At 35.6% G+C, this 26088-nt stretch overlaps 2 protein-coding genes across 22 annotated transcripts in view; one reads left to right on the top strand and one right to left on the bottom strand.

The window, feature by feature from the left end:
* The window catches only part of mRpL55 (mitochondrial ribosomal protein L55), a 59813-nt gene extending 56429 nt beyond the window's left edge, over positions 1-3384 (top strand). The window contains exon 5 of the mRNA XM_067098150.1: positions 3366-3384. The gene's annotated coding sequence lies outside the window, so the exon portion shown is untranslated. The remainder of the gene's footprint in view (positions 1-3365) is intronic.
* The window catches only part of Osbp (oxysterol binding protein), a 420928-nt gene that overhangs the window by 22064 nt on the left and 372776 nt on the right, over positions 1-26088 (bottom strand). For all 21 annotated transcript variants that reach the window (XM_067098146.1, XM_067098127.1, XM_067098129.1 and 18 more), the window contains one exon: positions 4179-4326. In XM_067098146.1, coding sequence (XP_066954247.1) covers positions 4179-4326 — 148 coding nt within the window. The remainder of the gene's footprint in view (positions 1-4178; positions 4327-26088) is intronic.

Below are 26088 nucleotides of genomic sequence, written 5' to 3'. Positions count from 1 at the left end.
TTGAAAGCAAATGGATGTTACAGACTAATACACACATAAACAAAGCCACTCCAACATCTTCTAAAAACATAACAGACACCTCACACGTCTCGAACTGTCGGACTACCCGCCCAGTTCTCCTCGTGCTGCTGGGAGAAAGGGAGCGGGGGTTTCGGTAATACATGTACACGTCCGGTACCGGGGTCTAAGCGATGTCAGGCAAGGCAGCCGGTCGAGGTTACAGCCTACCCCACCGCCAAATCAAAGTCCTTCAAAGAAGGCACCGTGCTTACCCCATATAAAAATGGGTATAAAAGCACGTTAAAACGAAGAAGAAGAAGATATATATATATATATATATATATATATATATATATATATATATATATATATATATAATATTTCTGACTCACGTCGGGATCGAACCCAGGTCTCTCAGGTGGAAAGCAAGGCGTTATCCACTGGGCCATACAAGTCTAAAAGAAGTTGGAACCTGAGAGCAACTGCACCCAAGGAATTACCTGGGCAAGCTAATTGCTTGCATACCAGCCAGTTTTCCCCAACTTCCCGACTCAGCAATGACCCAATAGACAACATTTCATTGAATTATCCCTTCTGAGTGAATAAGATAAAATCATCAACACACAATCACGTGTGGAACAGAAATAAATTTCTGACTCACGTCGGGGATCGAACCCAGGTCTCTCAGGTGGAAAGCAAGGCGTTATCCACTGGGCCATACAAGTCTAAAAGAAGTTGGAACCTGAGAGCAACTGCACCCAAGGAATTACCTGGGCAAGCTAACTGCTTGCATACCAGCGAGTTTTCCCCAACTTCCCGACTCAGCAATGACCCAATAGACAACATTTCATTTAGACTTGTATGGCCCAGTGGATAACGCCCTTGCTTTCCACCTGAGAGACCTGGGTTCGATCCCGACGTGAGTCAGAAATTTATTTCTGTTCCACACGTGATTGTGTGTTGATGATTTCTATCTTATTCACTCAGAAGGGATAATTCGAATGAAATGTTGTCTATTGGGTCATTGCTGAGTCGGGAAGTTGGGAAAACTCGCTGGTATGCAAGCAGTTAGCTTGCCCAGGTAATTCCTTGGGTGCAGTTGCTCTCAGGTTCCAACTTCTTTTAGACTTGTATGGCCCAGTGGATAACGCCTTGCTTTCCACCTGAGAGACCTGGGTTCGATCCCGACGTGAGTCAGAAATTTATTTCTGTTCCACACGTGATTGTGTGTTGATGATTTCTATCTTATTCACTCAGAAGGGATAATTCGAATGAAATGTTGTCTATTGGGTCATTGCTGAGTCGGGAAGTTGGGGAAAACTCGGCTGGTATGCAAGCAGTTAGCTTGCCCAGGTAATTCCTTGGGTGCAGTTGCTCTCAGGTTCCAGCTTCTTTTAGACTTGTATGGCCCAGTGGATAACGCCTTGCTTTCCACCTGAGAGACCTGGGTTCGATCCCAACGTGAGTCAGAAATTTATTTCTGTTCCACACGTGATTGTGTGTTGATGATTTCTATCTTATTCACTCAGAAGGGATAATTTGAATGAAATGTTGTCTATTGGGTCATTGCTGAGTCGGGAAGTTGGGGAAAACTCGCTGGTATGCAAGCAGTTAGCTTGCCCAGGTAATTCCTTTGGTGCAGTTGCTCTCAGGTTCCAACTTCTTTTAGACTTGTATGGCCCAGTGGATAACGCCCTTGCTTTCCACCTGAGAGACCTGGGTTCGATCCCACATGAGTCAGAAATTTATTTCTGTTCCACACGTGATTGTGTGTTGATGATTTCTATATATATATATATATATATATATATATATATATATATATATATATATATATATATATATATATATATATATATATATATATATATATATATATATATATATTATATATATATATATATACATACACACACACACACACACGCACATATATACATATATATTCTAATGATATAGCCTTGTGGTATATATGTTTTCTGCAAATTTAGTGTGTTTTATATAATTTTGGTATATTTTCTTTTATATTTCTCATGTGTTGTGAAATGTAATGAGGTGATTTTGTAGTATGTATGTTGTTATGCAATATTTATGTATTTTCTCTTGTGTTTGTCATGTACTGCATTGTCTGTAATAACTATGATAGTAGTGTTTGTTGGAGATACTAAGTGTCAGATCTTACAAGGATTGCTTTAGCTGTGTGATTTTAGGACTAAAATACATTTTGCTGTTATAATTATGTTTGTACAGCTGGCTCTTGTGGACTCAGGTGTTCAGTCAGGGTACTGGTGAAGTTTACACTGCTGTCAGGTGTTCAACCAGAGTAACTCCTCTTCATTTCGAAAGGAAGCTCAAAAGCACTTAAGTTTTCAGCCAACAAGGAGATGAGGTGACAGGCCTAGATAATGTTTGTTGACCAGGGTGAGGGTATCGAAAGTTTGTTTCTTTAGACACGTAAACTGTCATTTAAGAGATATGTGGGATGAAAGGTTGGGTAAGCTGGTTCGCCTCTGTGTTTGTAGAAGTGTGCATACAGGAAACACTTGTCAATCAAGCTGATAAGAGGACAGGCCTATATAGCCCTCTGAGCCAGAGAATAATTTCCTTATCTTTTTTCCCTCTTCCAGGGAAGATTTCCAGGGTGACCCCTTTCTAAAAAATGCCTAACTGGCAACCCAGGTTTAATCTCATAGAAGATTTTTGGTAAGCTGAACAGTACAGACTGAGACTCTGTAGAGGTTGGTCTCTCTCTCTCTAATCCCCTCTTCCTTCAGAAGACAGTAAGATTTGTGGTCACTCTCCCAAACATATAAGTTTTTGGAAACTGTTAATCCTTAAACGCCGAGCCTCTATTTACAAAAACGTCTCCCGTATGCCGGCGGCGTTCGGGAGTTAGTGCCGAAGCGGAAAAAAAGTTTTTTTTCAAAAAATCACAGCACGCTTAGTTTTCAAGATTAAGAGTTAATTTTTAGCTCCTTTTTTTGTCATTGCCTGAAGTTTAGTATGCAACCATCAGAAATGAAAAAAATATCATTATCATATATAAATATTGAAATATATGACAGCGCAAAAAAAATTTGTCATATATAATTTTATACAAATCGCACTGTGAGCAAAACGGTTAAAGCTAACGGGTTATTTTGTTTTTCTTTGTATTGTACACTAAATTGCGATGATTTTGGTATATAACAAATTGTAAAACGATCAAAGCAACACAGAGAAAATATTATCACAAAATGATTCATGAATTCGTAACGCTCGGACGTAAAAAATTTTTTTTTTCAAAAATTCACTCATCTACCATGGAAAATATAGGACTATTATAATAAATTATTTTTTCTTATGACACATCGACGCATCAACAGGATCACCGAGGTTGGATTACAAATGTGCCACTGCAGCATTGAAATCTCAAAGGATTAAGGTTGGTTATGCTCAAATGCCTAACCAGATTGGTGTTTAGGAAAAGCAGTGTGTAACTCGCATGGCTAAAAACTTGAACTGATAAACAAATCATCCTTACAAATATTCCTTATCATTTAAAGCTCCAAAAATGTTTGTTAGTCAAAAATATTTTTCAAAGTAAATCAAAACTTGTATGCTGTATAGCTTTAAAATTTAATAATTGACTTTAAAAGATTTTTCTTCTAATAAAAATACATTCATTCCTGACTTTACAGAACTCTTTCTTTCCTCCTATAAAGATAAATCCCTAAGTATTTATGAAGTCCAATCCATATAAGGCAATTAGAAGGATGAAAAAATTCATTAGACCATCATATGAACATGAATATAGTATCTATGTTTTAATACGAAATTTCTAAAGCTTTTGAGGAAAATTTGTAAATATTTTTACATGAAAAACAGTTGTAAACTATTTTTTTCATGAAAATAACTACGTAATGTCAGGTGAAAATCTTCAAAATTTCCCTTGTTGCTTTGTACAACAGTACAATGGAAATAACTTTTTATAATGTTGTCAAAGTATGAAATAACTGGATGGGATAACAAAGCTAATACATTATTTACATTAAATTTAAATACTATTGCCAAAGAGGTCCCCTTTCTAACATAATTACAAATAAGTATATATGATGTTTAAATACATTCCCTACCTTAAAACACTAAACTGTTACCCTATACTGTCCAACAGACCAACATAAATTTGTCTAACTTACCACTCTGACGGAATTTTAGGTGAGCAATACCAAGGGGAATGATCTGGAGGTATTTGCCTCTGAATTTTGAGGACATAGAGAAGTCTTGCCAACTATCCCAATTAGTCGCTTCTACATACTGGGCCACTATAGGGGGATGGTGAGATACCTGTAGAAAAAGGAAAGCACATTTACTAGACATCATCAGTTTACCATAAAATTGTCAACACTTGTCATTAAAATCTGAAAATCAATTTGGATATTTTACTACTTCATATAATAAAAATACTGTGTGTGTATATATATATATATATATATATATATATATATATATATATATATATATATATATATATATATATATATATATATATATATATATATATATATATATACACACACACACACACACACATACATACTGTATACAAACACACATATATATATAGTATATGTATGCATGTATGGGGGGATAGTGAGACACCTAAGTGAAAAGAAAAGCACAATAAGACATGTGAATTTTTTATTTTGGCAAAAGCGATATGGTTACGAAATCAGTGTTCACATCGATGTTTTCAAGAGCATTTACATGTCTGTAGTCCTGAATACATTGATACTGAAATAGATAAGATAGCCTTTATATTAGTCAAACTGGAAAAACATTTGAAAAGAGAACAGAAGATCATAAGAAATGCGTACGATAAGCATGGGTAAATAGTGGAATTTTGTAAGTGAAAAGAATCATAAAACAACTGGGGAGGGGCAATAAAGATAGGTTATAAGAATGGAATGGAAAGAAATATCATTTTGTCTAGTTTCATAAAAAAAAGTTACTGTAAAAATATGAACATCACTCAAAGCATAATAAACCTGATCCTGTAAGTTCAAAAGAAATATGCAAAATGGTTAAATTTTAAGGAAGGTAGTAGATATGCATGGAAAAGTATAATCACATCTGTAAACATAGTACCTGACCCAAGCAAAAATGAGGTTTGTTATTCCTCCCCGACACTGCCACGTGTGGGTTTTTAGTTTTCAATGGTTTTCGATGTTTGTGCTGTCTCCTGGGCATATACTGTATATGTATTGAGAATTTCTTATATTATGTATCACTCCTATATATTGTGCTGTTGTCATTTTAGTCATGTAACAAACACACAAATAATATTTATATATCTATATATATAAAAATAGATGTGTGTGTGTTCCAGCATAACTCTGAAATGCATTGAGCAATTTCAACCAAACTTGGTATAATACATAAACTTACTCACTAGAAAAGAATACTGTGGGGACATCACTAGCACCAAAGGGGGTGGGGGTGGGGGTGGGAGAGGCTTCCCTGAAACAGGGCTGGTTTCTGCCCGCAGACTTGCTAACTAAATAAACTCTACAGGTTTACCATACCTCATTTCGGTATACATATGACTTACTATCTGGAAAAGAAATGGGGGGGGGTTAAGACATCACTGGCACCAAAGGGGGTGACATGTAAAAATAACCGAAAATGACAGATATTAATGTCTAATCCACAGTTTTTGAGGTCGCTGAGATGAATAGTGACACTCCTGATGCCTTAAGCCCAAGTTCAGCCCTGATAGGGATGGGGGGTGAGAAAGGGTGAAATATAAAATGTCAAAAGTGCTGGGCAATGTAACTGAAGCAACTATCTTAAGAGGAGAGGGAGAGAGTGAGAGATTGTTACAGGTTTTACTGTTCATTCACAGTGCTCTAATGGTTTTGTCTAGCTTTCTTTTAAACTCTTCCACACCGTTGCTGTTTGCAACTTCTGGTGGCAGCTTATTCCATGTGTCACATATCTTGTATGTGAAGAAGTTCTCACAATGAGATGTGTTGTATCTCTTCAGTTCTAGTTTCCATCCATTATTTTTCGTCTGGTTTTTGTTTAATGTGAAGAGGTTGCTATCTACTTTTGTTATGCCTTTCAGTATTTTGGATGCTTCTATTAGTTGTCATCACAATCGTCGTGTTTCTAAGCCATACATGTTCAGGCTCTCTAGTCATCTTTGGTAACCTATTTACGTGATGGATGGAATTAACTTTGTGGCTCTTGCTTGTGCCCCTTCTAATCTATTTATGTCCTTTCTTAGTGTTGGTGACCAAAACTGTACTGCATATTCAAGATGAGGTCTAACGATGGATGTGTAGAGCTGCAGCAACGTTCCCTAGTTTCTGTATTTGAACTGCCTCTTTATGTATCCCACTAGTTTCTGTGCCTTCTTTTCAGCTTTTATGCACTGTTTTGTGGATTTTAAGTCCTTGGTAATAATGACTTATATATATATATATATATATATATATATATATATATATATATATATATATATATATATATATATAGAGAGAGAGAGAGAGAGAGAGAGAGAGAGAGAGAGAGAGAGAGAGAGAGAGAGAGAGAGAGAGAGAGAGAGAGTGTTTAACTTCTTGATTTCTTCACACTTTTCCCATACACTTAAAAGGCTAAATTAAGAAATTCTGATGTCTGCAGCATGTTACATATATAATTTATATATATATATATATATATATATATATATATATATATATATATAATATTATCACAAATCTGAATATTCTTTTTCCATACTCATTTACTACCTTCTTTTACTTTATTTTACCTATTTCTTTTGGAATTAATGGATCAAGTTTTCACATGCTTTTGACTGATATTCATATTCTTGCAAAAGCTTTCTTTTACGAAACTAAAGTTATGGGGTTTCTTTCCGGTGCATTATATTAGAATAAACCATCTCCTTTACCCCTGCCCAGTCGATTGTATGGTTGTTTTCACAAACATATATAGAAAATTCCACTGTTCAACTGTTTATATCTTACACATTTCGTATTCTGTTCTACTCTCTTTACCAATGTTTTTCCAGTTTGATCAATACACCAGTTATCACAAGACTTACACGTTATTTGATATAAACATCCTTTACAATTGTCGGTACAGTTCTTTTTAAGTAGATGTTTTACGTTTCATGCTTTTTTGTTCTTCAATGCTGTATTAATTCCATAATTCTTAAGTAGTTGGGGATATCTTTCAAATTATTATTATATATGGTAGTACATGCACGTTTTTTTTGGTGTAGATATATTCTTTTTTGCCGCTTCTAATGTATTGTCTAATACAGAGTCAAGCTATTTCGACTTCTTGACTGTATTCCTAATTTTATCTATTTTATCTTCAATGTATTCAGGGCTGCATACACGTAATGATCTTAAAAATACGAATGTGAACACTGATTTCTTAACTTTATTGCTCTGACCAGAATAAAAATGAACACAGGCATTTTTAAAAGCTTTACTAGCTCCATTACTCACTTTCATTTACAACTACAAGCACACCAGATTTGTCGGTATAGATACAAAATGAATAATGTTTTGAGTCATCAAATACGGAACTAAATACAAAATTCTATAGACAATGCGAACAGAAATTTTAAATACAAAATGTAAGGAGCTCCTAACCGGAAAAGAAAACCTAAGAAAGAAACTGTGGAACATTTTCGTCGCTAACGTATAATATGTACGTAAGGAACAAAACCCTTGGAACATAAACTTTCCCGCTAAGCCAATTTTGAGTTCGGTTGATTCCGCATCATGCAATTTAGCAAAGTACCTACTGGATATTCTTCACCCATTGGTTGGTACCATCTCTGATGCTAATATAAGGAATAATGTTGATTTGATAAATAAACCAAATAATGCACGGATTAATATTGAATCCAGGCTTTCGATTTCGACGTGGTATTATTATTCACAAAGGTACCTACTGACGATCTGCTGGAGTTTTTATCAGATATATTAAAGAACAGGCAGTTGGATATACAATTTTTTAAGAAAAGTCTAATAAAATTGATTGAATTGTGTACAAGAAAGCAAAAATTAAATATCACAGGAAATTTTACCCTTAAAATTTTGGTATGGTAATGGGTGACCTAAACTTCTGTGTTAGGTAATTTTATATGGAATTTTTCGAAAGCTAAATATTAAACAAAATCATTCCACGCAATGTAGTACGTTCGGTCGTGTTGACGATATAATTTGTATTTGGCCACGGAGCGAAAATGGGGCCCGCCTAACAGGCCAAAGGGATGATGATGATTATGATATCGATGACTGACTATTTTGTAGTAAGTATCAATATAAATTTTACATTTCCTTTTTTAATATCCAGTCTTAATTTTCATCCCTTCTTTTTTTATATTTACTCTCTCTCTTTCGTTGTGAGTTTGATCACCATCAGCAGGGAATGCCAAAAAAAAAAATGAAAAATGCATGCACTCCTTTTTCATTAAACTAATCGTACGTTCCTCCTGAAATTGTATACGAATCGCGAAGTGCATGGTTGCACGAACACCCTTTCCCGGGAAACGTGCGTAGCCGTACCCTATGCGAGTTCATCTCGCCAAAAAAAAGAAAAATTGCAGCTCCTTCCCTTTTAAGAAAACTGTATACTATATGACTTCATCTGTATTTATTCGATGGTCAATCGCACTTTTCTTCGTCCATTTTTTTCCCCACAAAACAAGACATTTAATCATTTAACGCATTCTTAACCGTTTCTATAATACACCCACTCCAATAACCACTTTCGGACAAACCCCCTCATCAACACGTCCATCCCGGTGGGGTTGAATCACACGCACTGGATTTTCTTCTCAGATGAAGCAAGACTACAGAAACCTTTCCCTCGTGGTGTTGCCTTTTAAAGTACGTGCTCATTCATAACTGTGCATTGTGGCATCAGGCAGCAATAAGATACATAAAATTAATTATTTTTTGTCTTAATATTATCTATCTATCTATCTATCTATCTATCTATCTATATATATATATATATATATATATATATATATATATATATATATATATATATATATATATATATATATATAACCAGATTACGTATGCAAATCAAAGTCCTTCAAAGACACCGTGCTTACAATATAAAAATGGGTAAAAAGCACGTTAAAACGAAGAAGAAGAAGAAGAAGATATATATATATATATATATATATATATATATATATATATATATATATATATATTTAGATGTATGCATGTGTGTAAGTGCCACAATAACTCTGAAACGCATTGAGCAATTTCAACCAAACTTGGTATACTATTTGACTTACTATCTAGAAATCAGCACTGTGGGGACAAGACATCATTAGTACCGAAGGGAGGGGGATCCTGAAACGGGGTTGGTTCTGTCCGCAGACTTAGTACCTACACCAATTTATCATAGCTAATTTCGGTATACATATGACTTACCATCTGGAAAAGAATACTGTGAGGGTAAGACATCAGTGGCACCAAAGGGGTTGGGGGTTGGGAAGGGAGTGACAGAGAGACAGTGAGAGGGGGAGGAAGTGAGAGAGAGAGTAGAGGGAAAGAGATAAGGAGGGCTGGAGAGAGAAAGAGTGAGAAGGAGGGGAAGTGAGAGAGAGAGAGAGAGAGAGAGAGAGAGAGAGAGAGAGAGAGAGAGTGAGTAGAGGGGGTGTTTGGGAGAAGAAAGAGGGAAAGGGAGAGAGTGAGAGGGAGGGGAAGTGAGAGAGAGAGAGAGAGCAGAGGGGGTGTTAGGGAAAAGGAAGAGGGAAAGAGACAGGGAGGGAGAGAGAGAGAGAGAGGGAGAGAGAGGGAGAGTTGAGAGAGAGAGAGAGAAAGTTTATCGGTTGTCATTCAAAGTTATCCCGGGCAGCGCCGGGTTGGTGTAAGCTACTATGTATGTTTGTCTATATATATATATATATATATATATATATATATATATATATATATATATATATATATATATATATATATATATATATATAAATACACATACACACACACACACACACACATTCATACATACGCAGTAATAAGTTTCCTCCCGAACCTCAAAGAGAGAGAGAGAGAGAAAGAGAGAGCATGTATCTGGTAGGAATTAAAAGACAAATGGCAATTACAAACTTGAAAAAGTAAAATATTACGAAAATGCAACAATATTATTACATGAATAATCTATGAACAAAAAATAGCGACGGATTTTAAATATGCCGCAGGCAAGATAATCATTCATTACCTTAGAGAACTAATAAAAATATATACCAAATATTAATCAATATAAAAAGCTTTCACCAACGTAAAATATTAAAACATGAAAAATACGTACAACAGCGCCAGAAGTAACTAACTATAATAAAAACTTGATAAACATTCAAGAAAATCACAGTGGGGAAAGCGATCTTACCTAAAAACATCCGGTATTTTCAACAAGTTGTGAAATAATGATAAGAAATTGAGTACTTTGCTCAATGGCATCTGCTAGAAATTGTACTATAACACTTAAAAATCTAAACTTATTCGGAGAAACACAAGCAACTAAATTTTACATATACCACTTACAATACCAACTCTTGATCGAATATTTTATATGAGTACACAACCGCCTTTTAAAACAAATATACTCAAGTTGGAGAGAAAATAACTGAGAATGAAGACTATGACAAGTAGATTGAGAATAAGACGAAGAACTCAGGAGGAAGACCATTCAGGAATAGTCACTTTCACCGAGCGAGAGGACGCAGTGAACGGCTTGCGGGAAGGGGAGAAGGATGGATGATAGATCAAAAGGCTCCATCCATATCGGCATCAAGCACTTTCTCTCTCCAGCTTCTCATGCATTAACTGCCAGGGTGTTAACTGCGAGCATGCCCATTATGCCTAGCGATGGAGCAGACCTTTTCCGGGGAGAAAGAAGTCCCGTCGTCTACCTACATGACTCAACATCGCTTGACACCCATAATCGTACGTCCACGCGACTGAAGGAACATTTTTTTTTTTTATGAGTTCATGTCATGGGTTAATCCTATGTTAAGAAAGGATAAACCATACTGTAAAGATACTGAACAGACAATATACAGTGCCATATATACATTATATATATCTCGTGTAAACCATCGTCCTAAATTATTTATATATTATTCTATACATAGCCCCGGCTGAACAACTTGTCAAAAACTTTTCTTCAGTTTTTAAGTTTTCTATACTTGGAAAGATGATGACGACATCTAACTGAGACTACCAAGAAATTCATTCACACTGAACAAAACTTCAGGTAAGCAGAACAAACAATGAGTGCTGGACGATGGCAAAAATGTACAAGTAATGGAAGTAACCCCCATGTCCATGGCCACCCTCCAAGCATCAGATTACCAAAGGTCTATTTCATATTTTATTTACATGCACAGTTTCCAAGAGTGACTTCACCTTTCAAATGTTCAAAACATCAATCGTGTCACTTCTAATCTATTGCTCTTTATGCCTTCAACCATGCATAACTTGGTTGGGGTTCTGCAAATGGTCACCATAAGGTGTGGAATGTTTTGCATCTTGATTTCTCTTGGAAGGATCATTGCTTCCATAATCATGACTCATGATGCTTTTACTCCATGCTTGCTGAAGTGATTGGAAGGGTGGGGTAAGGGGAGCATTTACTCTTCACAAAAATACAACATTCGTTCTTTAAAACAAATGTTAATTTATCTTTAATTTCAGCAAAATTTTAATCTAGAAAGATAGCAAACCTGCAGATACACAGATTAGCTAAAGTTCTGACATTTTTGAAAATTATTATACTTCACTTCTCTCTTCCGCTCTCTGACTTTCTACTAATTACTCTTTCTGCCATCGGGTCTACTTTACATCACGAAAAAGGTAGGGGCCACATTTAAATGCATTTAGAAACACATCCCTGAAAAACATCTTTAAAACTCAAGAGTCTGAAAAAACATATTTGTGAGTCAAGCCAATGAAATGCTGCTTGTAGTTTACTTCTTGAGCGTCGAAAAAACTTCGCACATTTAACGTCAGTATATAGGTATACAATATACAATTATATAACTGTTTCCAACAGTAACACTGCCCACTGAACGTGTTAATTAATAATTGGTTTCAATTGAATTTTACTCAAATGATCTCGGATAAGCCCTCTGACACCATTCTTAGATTCTTGTATTACCATTCCATAATTACAGCAAATGTTGGTTACTTAGCAAGAACTGGTTACCCATCTCCATGGCTTCTAATAAGCATTCTGAGAGTATTTCTTTCCGAACTTCAACTGATGAAATATTGAAGGCAACAGCTGTACAAAAAGATGTATTTATAAAGCCTGTGGTGTTTCGTGCCACGACTTCACCTATCCCCTAGGGTGATCAGACCAAAAATAAATTAGGTAGATGTGACAGAAAGTGACAAGAAGACATGACGACCATCTCCCTTCACGCACTTCTATGTCCTATGGGCTTCTATTGTGTCCAGTTTGACTCTATTCCCTTCAGCCCCTCAATCGTAGGTGATGCAATGACAAGGCAAACGTGACAAACATAGTGACGGACGGTCAGACAGACGGAGGGAGAAACTTCAATTCTCCCGACTTTGTCAGCGGGGAAATAATTACCGTAACCACGACGACACCTCGGTTTAAGCCGAACTCGCTCCCATTACTTTCGTGAGCAAGCGAGCACACACACACGTATAGAGCCAAGAATTCAACAAGGATTACGCAAAACCTTAAAATTAACTTCGGGTAAGAAAGCAACTGATCTGGACATTCTAGAAATGTAGATAAAAAAAATTCGAGAAAAATGTAAAGACTTCCATAAAAATTACTTTCAGAAAGACAAGGAAGAATGAACCTTCTATTGCTGAAGCTAAAAAAATATTACTACCGACTCGTTCAAAAATGTAAAAGTGCATCATCCACTCTTCTACGATATCATAAATGTCTACAATTTTCAACTTGCAATTATCGCTCTCGGGCTGTCGGTACGAAAATATATAATTTTGAAAGCTCTTCTCTAAAAGCTCAAATACTGAAGTATATGCACTGTTACATTCTTAAGAATTTAATAATCTCAAAATGGCACTCATTTGACATAATCTTTTAAAAATTAATCTATCATGTCTTCTTTTCATTTTAAAGACGTATACGCATAAACAAAATCTATATACTGCTCGGGGGATTTCTTCCTCTCACACTACTGTATGTGCAATATATCGTTATAATGATTCAGGAACTAGAGGCTGAATGTGGCAATGACAATTTTCTTTTTTTTTTTTCACTGAAACAACCCCCTGTTATGGAAACTGCCTAAATTTGTGTTGATTATACATATATATGTATATGTGTACATACATGCAATATATATATATATATGTATATATGTATGTATGTACATATATATATATATATATATATATATATATATATATATATATATATATATATATATATATATATATATATATATATATATATATGTATGTGTGTGTGTGTGTAACTCTAAGCCAGTTCCTTTGACAGGGACGACTATAGAAAAAAAAAAAAACACAACCGTCACTGCCACATTTATGCTTTCACTTACCAATCGTGGATGAACTCTCAAAGCAAAAACTTCAACATTAACTGCCACATACACATGCAGAAGATTCATAATAAGTGCATCGAACTCTCCTATACACAATGCAGTTCACTCTATACCGATTATTAAAGCCTCTCATTTGTAATCTCTTTCGCTCTATTTATCCTCTCTTCCCTCCAAACACTCCCTCGAGACCAAAACATCTCCGAACACAAAGATCGACCCTTCACCAACTCTAACCTTTACGACTTTTGTGTATCTCAACATTTCTCACCCGTTCACTTCTTGCGCACACTTACTATGCTAAAAATTGCTCAATGTTTTTTCTCTTATTTGTATTTAATATCTTCAGGTCTTCAGAACAAGTTAAAAATTTCAAGAATCACTCTGCCCACCTTGGTTTCCATAGACAATCCAATAGTTTTTGTTTGATATCCCTCATCTTCTTAAAATTTTGGTTTAATGTCGCATTTAATCAACAATACAACAATGAAAAATGTACTTATTCAAGAACTAACCATTCAATATTAATCATCCTAGTTTTTGTGTATCTTAAACCCTTCCTCATGTAAGTCTTGTGACAACTTTTCCTATTGCAAGCCAAACCACAAAGTTTCTGCTGGAAAAATCCCCTATCAATTGAACAACAAACATAACCAAATGATTCGTGAGATATTTTTTCACAAGGAACATTTCTCGGTATATCCACGTACATGTTATGGAGAGAACAATCATGCTATCAACTGGGAAGGGGCAAAAGTCATTGTATATTCTAATAAAACTGCACTGGATCTCAAAAACATCATTGAATCTAGCTTCATAAAACAACGTTACAACCATAATCAATGAATATCAGTCAAAGGGATTGTAAGACTTGTTTAGAGTTTTCACTATAAACTTGATCCTTTTTATATCAAAACACTTGAAATTTGGTTATTGTTTAAATCTTTAATCTGGCAGTAGAGATATCCTGAAAATAGGATTATCAAGTCCTATTTCTTAAACTTCAGTATCTAAATTAGTAATGTTAATGAGTTTCTTCAACTCTTAATTGCTCCAAAACACCTGTCAGATTGTGGATCTGAGGTGGGGTATGGTCTGTTTATCATCAATGCCCCTATAGAGTCTATTGTGATTTTTAGCCAAATGAGTTTTAAAGGCCACCATACATCGACACCGGCCTGAGTGGGGATATGGAGCCTCTAACTGTTGTGTATGTTCGTTAGTACTGTTCTTGTAGTATATATATATTGTGACTTCTCACAATCATTAATATCAGTCCTTCGTCAATGGCTTGGAAATAAAAACGTCGAAACCGGTCAAAACCTATCATTTATAAATTCTTATTTTTCACCTGTATCATGTAATGTGTGATAAATGAATCATGTACAAAAGTGATAATAATCATATATATATATATATATATATATATATATATATATATATAATATATATATATATATATATATATATATATATATATATATATATATATATATAAATATATATATAAAAATTGATCTCCTAAAGTATATATATTTGTATACTATAACACTATATATGTGTGTGTGTGTGTGTGTGTGTGTATATACTGTATATATCCTTTAGTATGTAACATTCAACCATGTATCCTCTCTCTCTCTCTCTCTCTCTCTCTCTCTCTCTCTCTCTCTCTCTCTCTCTCTCTCTCTAGTACATACACAGTTCATAATACTAATAAATACAGCATGGCAATAGAGATATATACTCAGGTTTCACAGTGGTGCCAAGAAAACCAACACCAAGTCTTCCGTGTCACGTCGAAATCTGTTGTGCACCTAGATGACTTTTCTCTAAGCCGATGTGTCACAGCAAGATCGTGAACCCAGTCAACTATGTCAGCACTGTCAACTTCGTCTACAATTTTCTCAACGATATTCCGAAAAACAAAACGCAGGTACCAACCTACAGAAAATTAAGTATTACTGATGAGTAAAAAATAGGAAGAAATTTCCACGGCGCAATCGAGTTTTCTGACCGGTGGTGGGCTCAGACACGGTCCACAAAACTCCTAGCCGTGGCCCATGAAACTCAAGTCACGGTCCGGTGGTGGCCTATGTTGTTGGTACCTATAGCGCTGGCAAAAGTACGATTATGGCTAAATTTAACCGTAAATAAAATAAAAACTACTGAGGCTGCAATTTGCTATGTTTGATTGGAGGGTGTATGATCAACATTCCAATTTGCAGCCCTCTTGTCTCAGTAGTTTCTAAGACAAAGCCGGCACAACAGTTTTCTTTTACAGAAAAAAAAACTAAAAACTGCCGCCGAAATGTGTTTACTTCAGAGGAATGGTCGATTATTGTACACATATATCCTAGTTAGTAGTAGAGTGCAATATAAGTAAAAAGCATGCATTTGTGGGAGTGTATAAGGTTAAAGGTTAACATAGGTGAAAAGATGGACTGGTGTGTTTTGAGGTGCTCTGGCTATGTAGGTTAAAAAAAGGTAGGAAAGTAAGCACAAGGTTGAGTATTTCGTAGTACGTACTGTACATACAAGCTGCAAAGCTCCGAGAGATGCTCACGTAAAAGGATTCATCACGGATCAACCACCTACTAGTACGAAATATGTGAAGTATGACTGCTACCATTTTAGTTCCGAAGCCAGTCTCTATTATGGCGAATTATTAGCCGAAAATAAAATAAGCACATACCACTGAAAACTGAATGAGTATTTATAATGACTGTTATTCAATAAACGAAACTCGTTCGCGGCTTCGGTGAGTATTTTGCACAGGCAAGCCCTATCATCGAAAGCAAATGAACCCACTGTTTAACAGGGCCAAGATATATCATACAATGCTGACAAACGCAGGCGAATTACAGGAGAGAAAACCATTCGCTCCACAATAACCCCATTCGTTATCTGACCGGAACCGAAATGCCACTGATCACAACCAAATAATTGCCTCATCTCTATCAAAATAATAATAAAAGAAAATACTCAAGTCACGCCCAAAGGCAGCGATCACAACACTACATTTTTAAGAGATGTCTTATTGAAACGTAATAAATCATGTCCACATTCAACAAGTTCCATAAAAAAGTTTGCACTTTACGGTACCAAACGTTACCTAGATACAATCTGAAGCAATACAAGATTTACAAAATACATAATATAAACTAAAGTTATTTTTTCAATATTTTGAGGAAAACAACCAAACAAATGTTTTTGTTTATCCATAAAAATGAACGCAATTCACATTGTTTTACGAGATACCTACTTACAAAGTATACTGTAATAATGTGAATGATTGCCATTCACTCTGAGAAAAAATTTAATGCTATATATTGCTGTATATGTAAAATAAGAAAAAATGTTAACTAGATTATGGTACTATTTATCTGTATTCGCGACTAGGCCAGGGATGTGTCATACACGTCCTCTTCAAAACTGAATGAGGGCAGCTGACGCCGTCTTACTTTTCTAGAGCAGGAACGTCAGTCAGCATTTATTGTCAACAACGGTAATTGTCAGAAACCTGCACTGCTAGAAGAGATACACTAAATTTTCCTTAGTGATTTACACCCGCTCTAATTACGACCTCCCTCGTTACGCCCTGCTGTAACACCTCGTGAACACGGTCTCAAAGACAAGCATAAATTCAATACTATTCATGTATTATGATTTTTTTTTTATCTACAAACAAAATGTTTCCAGTATTTCCTGTGACATGAATATTCTCCTTGGCTTCATAATCATGCTCATTCAAAACTACAGTTCTCCTTGTCTCTCAGAGATCTATTTATCTGAATAAGAAGGAGAGCCTTACAAATTTACATATATCACTATACAAATGTGTGAGTGTGAGAGTCCCGAATGATCAAAATTGGGAAGTCAAGGAGAGTGTTCGTATAAGAGAAAATACTGAACCCATTTGGCTGAGATTCAAAATAAAAACAAAAGTTTATTCACAAACTAAAGTACTGATCCTATACCTTTCTGATTCACTACTTCGCATCTTCCCACAATTACCCTACGAGTCTTCCGCAGCAAAGAATTGCTTTCTCAAAGCAGCCGAGTTGAGAGGGCTTAAGCAATAAATTTTGATAATCTATTTGGGGGGTCGACGAATTTAGGAATTTTCGGTACTGCGTTAAATAATAACGAGTACTGCACCATTTCCGCCACTCGGGTGAAGAAAACAGGAAGAATGCGTAGCCAAGGCTAGAGTCATGCATGAGCGCAAATGAAAATAAAATATGATTAATACAATTCTGTCATGCATACACGTACGCCTACTGCTCCACCCTCACAAAAATATTCTAACTATATTTGTCGTCGTCAATGCAAATTTAGCAAAAAATAAATAAATAAATAAATAAAAAAAAATAAAAACATAAGCTAATAATTTAGGCGAGACAGATCCTGACTTTCACAACAGCTTTGCAGTCTTAACCGGTTTAAATGACTTCCTCTTTGCCTTCTTTGAATTACGCGATGACAAGGATTCCGGACTTTGAAGAAAGCCATCCCTACGTGTGAATGTAAGTTTTGGCCCCATGAATGGCTGGTGAATGAATTTATATACAGAGAGAGAGAGAGAGAGAGAGAGAGAGAGAGAGAGAGAGAGAGAGAGAGAGAGAGAGCAGTCCAAGACATTTCTCATTACTCCGTCATGATATGAGCCGAGTAGAGACACTTTTGATAAAATTTAAATGGAATATAATAACATTTAAGGTACAAGGACAGCAAGAGACACAATTACACTAAATGATCTCGAAAGCCGAGAATACAGGAAGTTTTATAATCAGCTATTTCGTCCTTCAAGATCTTAAAGAAGATTAGATGGAAATTTTCAGTATGAAATGCTCAACAATTACATAGACAATCGGCCTTTTGTTATAAAATACAAAATTAATAAGGCTTACATTATGTAACACAAACAAGAAATTTAAAATTCATTATATATAATATACTACAGAAAAACCGATCAGTAATCATATATAAAATCAGAAACCAGCCTTTTAATATATAATAAAATGTAAAATAAAAATCTTCATCTTGTCATAAAGTCTATAATATGATATCGATATTCAGCTATAACACAAAATAAAACCATAGTTCCGCTACATAAATGATAAAATAAGAAATCGACCTTCTGGTGTAAAATAGACCATATGATATCAACATTTTGTAATAAAATATAACTTGACAAATTTAAAATCCGACCTGCTCTGAAATATACAGAAAATGACCAAGTACAAGAGATAGCAAAAGAAGAAGAAACCGATCACCTGCTATAACAAACGAAATACGACACCACCGTCTTTCTGTTATAAAACACTACGAACAAAACAGATGACATCAAGCGGTCAGGAAAGAGAAGGGAGAAACAAAGGTACCGCAATCCACAATGACGATGAGAAATAAGCTCCTGGTTATCTTTCTCTCGTAACAGTCGAAACGCCAAATTAATTGGCCGAGAAAACTGCACGGCTGAGGCGTTTAGATACGCAGCGCATTCTACGTTAATCCAGTTGCCAATGCGTTGGTTGACGTTTTTGCTAACATGGGAATTACGTAGGCATTCTTGTGCACACCGACAGATGTTCATTTGCTATTATAACAATGATGATTATTATTTATAAGTGAAACTATAAATTTACTATAAAGTTACATTGTTAATGCTCAAGTTCATATATTCTCCGGATGTTCATTATTATTAAACGCGATACCTACTGTACAGTTAAAGTAATTGCCTCATTTCCACTGTCCTCCATAACTCCGACAATTTCGAAGGCGAATCTAAGCTGCAATACAAAACAACGAGCCAACTACATCACAAAAAATGGGTCGAGTAAAAGCAGTTGTGGACATCATCAGCAATTTTAATATACTTAAAGAGATCGTTCCTCACTAAGTCAGGAGAATTCAAATTATCGTATAGTTTGAATATTAAAAATAGTAAGGAAAAAAAAACCTGCTACTCTGACGAAAAATATCGGTAGAAAAAGATAAAACGGTAACCAGTAAGCAGAATTTCTTTATAAAAAAAATTAATTATTACCATTACTCAAAATAACATTCTTTACGACCATGCTAAGCGTTCATTGGGAACAATATTAAGCAGATAAAATAAATCTACTACAAATGTATAACTGCTAATCCTTAAGATCCATCGTTGTAACTACTCTATAAAATCACCACTGTCGATTGTATGAAATTCAAATATGTAAATAGTTGGGTTCTTTATATGTAGTTCACATTCATGTACGGGAACAAACATACACAGGCAGACCCACCTGCGTGCGGGCCTCCTGCATTGAGTAAATATTACAATTCGCTAAAAGAAATATTCATGTTCTATCACAAAATATTCAAAGCCTTCAATTTCAAGTAAAAGGTGCTTTTTACTACAAATGAATAAGTTAAATGTACACAATCAACTGATGAGCTATATATCACACTAAACTTTGGAATTTTCCTTTTTCTGTTTTCCCCACTCTCTCTCTCTTTCTTTCAAACTGCGACAAACTTTGAGTTTTTTCCTTTGGGGCTAGGCCAGCATTTTCCATCAAAGCTTTTTCGTCTTTATTGTTTTTAATGAGGTAAATTAAATACTGTCAACAGAATTGCCCGTCTCGCCTCTTAACACATAGTAACGCAAAATTTGCAGAAAATCGACACAGCAGTGACTGGTTCACACCCAAGATTTTCTGAGAGAGAGAGAGAGAGAGAGAGAGAGAGATGAGCATACCTTCTTCAAATGCGAGAAGGGAGGATTGCGTCACAAACACGGAAATACAATCGCTCCGATACTGTCTAAAGCCAGGCAAGCAGAGGCTGGGAAAAAGGGGGTAAGGTGGTAGCCCACATATGGGGGTTGGAGGAGGCGACAGGTCTACCACCGAAAGTGTGGGAGTTGCTAAGAGAAGTGTAACAGTTCCTGATCAAGAGCTGAGGCAGGGAAGATAACTTTCTAACAACCGTAAAAGGATTTGTATAACAGCTCATCGTCCCCAAAAAAGACGGCGGGGTCTAAATATCCGTGACATTTCACGCTCCTTTTCTGACACACTTCAGAGGATTCCCAAAATATCGGATGGGAATCGTGCAAGTTTTCTACAACAATTCACATTCACATCCCTTCTATTTCCCATCGACCCTTTGACAAGCTATGACGCAAATGAAACGGACAAGTGAGCAGTCTAAAAACACAAATAGATATAAATGTTAATAAATTCGAAGCGCTTTCCCATGGGCGCACTGAATGGTAAGTCACATTCTACCAGCCTTCAAATAAAAATAAATAAATAAATAAATAAATAAATAAAACACCTACCGACCGTGCAGTTTTCACTGAATAAAAACATGAAAATGAAAAGTATAACTGTTTCTACATTTGAAATAATTGCCCAACTGCCAACATTCGCATTCTAACATCCATAAAACTAAACATAAAATGGAACTGAGAATTATCACACCTAATAGCTCAACATCTTCAATAACTGAAAATTCAAGAATCAAAATAAACACAAATGGTCACAGCTAGCGGCCACAAAAGTGTCAACGAAAGTGCCACAGTAAAAAAATAGGAGCACATAATTCCGAACAGACCTGCAATGAACAATAAGTCACCGCACTTGACTGGCACTCAAGATGCTCATTACCATACCAACGGTCAAAAACACTGAACAGGTGACTCGGCGAAGTCAGCAGATGAAACGCAAAGTAAAAGCATCGCAAGATTTGCTCATTCAGATATGGACGCTGCTCCATTCAGGAAGCGTGGCAGAATACAAACAGTAAATACCAATACTGGCAGATTTCATTTCAACCAACACTCCATCGCTTTTTACATTCAGATGATGATGCTATAATGCGTTAAAAAGGACATACTCTACTGTTATGCCTATTTCAACTGCTAATTATTTTATAATAACATCTCCACACGGTAAATATTTTTATTCATATTATTTCTCTTCTCTAATTTTTCGCTTATATTCACAAAGGCAATGAAAATGAAGTCCTGTTTGTCAAATTAATGTGGACCATTAATAATAATAATAATAATAATAATAATAATAATAATAATAATAATAATAATAATAATAATAATAATAGGATTAGAGAATCTTAAAGAAAGAAGCTCAAGGAAATACTTCTACCTAAGCAACTACAAACGGAGTCAACTTTTTCTTCAAGAGCACCAAAGCTTTGAGCCTCAGCCCTCATCTTTATCTCGTGTGTAACTCTGATATTCAGTCATCGAGTACTTGATGCTACTATGAAAGTTATAATACAACCAAGGTTTGCTAAGTTTCGATTTTCATCTTAAAAAAAAAAAATAAACATCAGTTTTAAACGAGAATATATAATATATATATATATATATATATATATATATATATATATATATATATATATATATATATAAATTTATACATTATATATATATATATATATATATATATATATATATATATATATATATATATATATATATATATATATATATATATATATATGTATACACACATAAAGTAGTTGACAAAATTGGACAACACTGTACGACTACAAAACAGGCCTTACAGCAGGCAAGTTTGAAATATGCCATATCTTCCGAAAAACTATAAATGCAATGCAGGGTTTCAACAACAGGTGCGTTATAAATCACGTGCAATATATATATATATATATATATATATATATATATATATATATATATATATATATATATATATATATAGATCTCTCTCTCTTTTTATATATATATATATATATATATATATATATATATATATATATATATATATAACTACCACTTCTGTAAGTTTGTGCAATGGATTATATCAGCTATAGTAAAACATACTCCTGAATTTTAAATAGCTGGGAAGCACGATATCTACGAAAAAAAAAAAAAATTATGTAAATCCTAATTTACACTCACTTTCAACATGAGATTATTACTGATGTTGCTTTTCAACCTGAGTGCAAAGATAAGGACCAAACGTAAATGCAATGAACTTGCTAAGCAAGCATCCAGAGAAAAGAATGCCCAGTAAAAAATACAAAATAAAATCATGTATTATCTAAAACTTACTTGGATAATAAGAAGCACTACAATATCAAATTCATCCTAATGCAAAATACCCATTCCTCCACGAAATCTACCAAAGGAGATGCCAGAGTTCGAGAGTCTTAAAAAAGGAAATTATATATGTTACTACATTCAACGTGTCTAACTTTCATAGCAACAAAACGCAAGACTTCCTCACTGAGAACCGTTTTCTTAAATGTCAGTACGAAACAGCAAAAATACCTGACGTCTGTTACGTCAGAGTTAAGATCAAATATTGGATATCACTTTCTTCCTCCAGTGAACTTTACCAACTAATTTCTACTAAGCAAACTTGCACCACAAACAAGCGCCTTCAACTTCCATGGTCTACTGGAAAATTTTCACTATCATTAAAAGGTGCAGAGGCCAGTCAACCCCTCCGAGCTGTGATACATTTTTTTTTTAAACAACAACTTCAGTGATTAACTTTCCAACTGAAATCTCCTTTATTGTGACCACTGAATTTCTACGTGAAACTGTACATATGCAATGGAAGATTCAAACAGATTATGCCTAAAAAATAATAATGCTGTTGGAACAATTAAACATAACAAAAATATCCAATCTGGATTTAAAAATCAACAAGCATCTCTTGCAGGCAAAGTAACTCTTATACTGACACTAAGTACAAATCTCTTTCTCTCTCTCATTCTTTAACCGTGTGAAAAAATGTTCATCTTCAAGCGGAGAATCAGGAAAAGGAGAGAGAGAGAGAGAGAGAGAGAGAGAGAGAGAGAGAGAGAGAGAGAGAGAGAGAGAGAGAGAGAGAGAGGTGGGTGGACGCCAATGCGTCCTGCAGAGCGTGTCTGTATGAACGCATATAAGAGAACTCTGGTATTCGCGAACCACAGTCTTGCCTCCTCTCTCGCGAAAGATCTACAATACTTTCTGAACATCAACTCGCTCAACGAGACGCCGCCTTGCAGGCGCTGCTTTCGACCCTCCGGTGAATTGTGACGTACAAAAACATTCTTCCTCAGAAGTATTCAGGACTAAGATGTATTGTGTTCAGTGTGTAAAATTTCAGACGCAGGCAAAGTGACGTCGATCGTGAGCTGATATTGCGGGAACCTCCCAACTTTAAAGGTAATTCATCTCTAATATACTCACATATACACACACTCATACATATATACATACATATATATATGTATATATATACATGTCTGTGTACATGTGTAACAATTTTGATTAGTAATTAACTAGTGAAAAGCACTTCAAGCCATAACATTCATTTACGTTTTCTTTTCAATATTTCCTGATTTATATGGCAGCTAAGAATACAGTAGGAATCGCAAAATGGTTTCGCCTTACACCACAAAATGAGAATATGAGTGACACTGAAAATCATTCTATGGAACATGAAACGGGTTATGCATAAGCTGACTGGACATCCATCTCAAGAGCCTAGGACGGCTGGATGGTGTTCACGGCCTAAGACCAGGTACTAGGACCAAAAAGGTCATTCTGTGCTCTGATAGTCAGAAACAAGAATAGATGGAGGGACTGAAATGTATTTCGCTTGAAATAAAATACGGTAAAATGTGAATGAAAAATTTGACGAGATCGATGGCAGCACTTATCCTCTTACACAGGATATCTACCAAGGTTTTTTGTTTAAGCCTGAACCTGAGAGAGAGAGAGAGAGAGAGAGAGAGAGAGAGAGAGAGAGAGAGAGAGAGAGAGAGAGAGAGAGAGAGAGAGAGACCTTACCTTACAGACCTTACAGTTCGTTCGGGTTGCCCCAGGTCCCTCAGTGTGAGGCACCTTTGATGTCTACCAGAGAATTGCTAACGCATCTTCCGGTATATTTTGCATCTTCCAGTTTTGGATGGTCTGGGATGCATCTTAGATATTTGTCGAGCTTATTCTTAAACACATCTACGCTCACTCCTGTTATGTTCCTCAGATGAGCTGGTAGCGCATTGAATAGACGCTGCATTATCGATGCTGGTGCGTGGTGGATTAAATGTCCTGTGTGCTTTCCTTAGTTTTCCTGGTATAGTTTTTGGCACTAGTAATCTACCTCTGCCTGCTCTTTTTGATATTTTTAGTTCCATGATGTTTTCGGTAATTCCTTCTATCTGTTTCCATGCTTGAATTACCATGTAGCGTTCTCTTCTCCTTTCAAGACTATATAATTTTAAGAACTGAAGTCTTTCCCAGTAGTCAAGGTCCTTAACTTCTTCTATTCTAGCTGTAAATGACCTTTGTACACTCTCTATTTGTGCAATATCCTTTTGGTAGTGTGGGTACCATATTATATTGCAATATTCAAGTGGACTACGTACGTACGTTTTATAAAGCATAATCATGTGTTCAGCTTTTCTTGTTTTGAAGTGCCGGAACAACATTCCCATTTTTGCTTTGCATTTTGCAAGAGAGAGAGAGAGAGAGAGAGAGAGAGAGAGAGAGAGAGAGAGAGAGAGAGAGAGAGAGAGAGAGAGAATTCAAAACTGAAGCAAGCAGCGCAGCAGCTACTTCAATTCACTAATGGGGATAGTCAGTAATCCGAAATAAATGTTTACAATGGGTATACATATTATTTACTGACTTTAGTTTCAGCGAAATACAAGAGGATCTCGCTTCTAAAATGCCATTTAATTGCTGCTACTTGGTTAAACAAGACTGTCAAAGTAGGATCGTTTTATTCTTAAGCATGAGCAAGTAAAGGGCAGGGATTTCCCAAGCTAACTAGAAATACCAAGGTTAAGTCAAATAGCCTGACTAGGACTACCAAGTAAAACATCAGTAAAAGAAGGAAAAAAATTTGTTTTCGTAAACGGATAAATATCGTGTAAAGCAAATTCTCTCTCTCTCTCTCTCTCTCTCTCCATAAACGACGAGATCGAAAGAGTACATGATCCATTTACTCACCCACCCAGATATATCAATAGCAGAGCGGAAGATTCCAATGATGGAACAAGCACGGACATCATAATGTTCCGCAGACTCATAAAAGGCAAGCAAAACCACCAGCCCATCTGCAGAACCAGGAACGCAGTTCATATATAAACAATCGGTCAAATTCTTGAGAACTTCATTCACTCAATAACGAGACAAAGTAGCCCATCCAGAAGAGGTCGTAAGACTTTTATACGACACCGAAATTACCAAACCGACATCAACTGCCGTGTCTGTATGGTCATCATCTCTGCTGCGTGTGAACACTCGGAGAACGAAGATGGATTCACTCCTTTATTTACTACACGCATAATAATGTGTGAATGGGTGAATCCTTAATTTATTACATGCATAATAATGTGTGAATGGGAAAATGCATGCACGTATACGCAGTGAAATGAGTAAATTCTAACTCGAAACTGCTTCTCGTACGGAGGTTCAAAGTTGATCTTATTCTAAAGCGTGACTATATAATTCAAAAAAC

The sequence above is a fragment of the Macrobrachium rosenbergii genome, chromosome 54 (genome assembly GCF_040412425.1).
Source record: "Macrobrachium rosenbergii isolate ZJJX-2024 chromosome 54, ASM4041242v1, whole genome shotgun sequence".
NCBI classification, from domain to species: domain Eukaryota; kingdom Metazoa; phylum Arthropoda; class Malacostraca; order Decapoda; family Palaemonidae; genus Macrobrachium; species Macrobrachium rosenbergii.
Note: the sequence above shows the minus strand (reverse complement) of the source record. Positions and strands in the feature narration are given on the sequence as shown.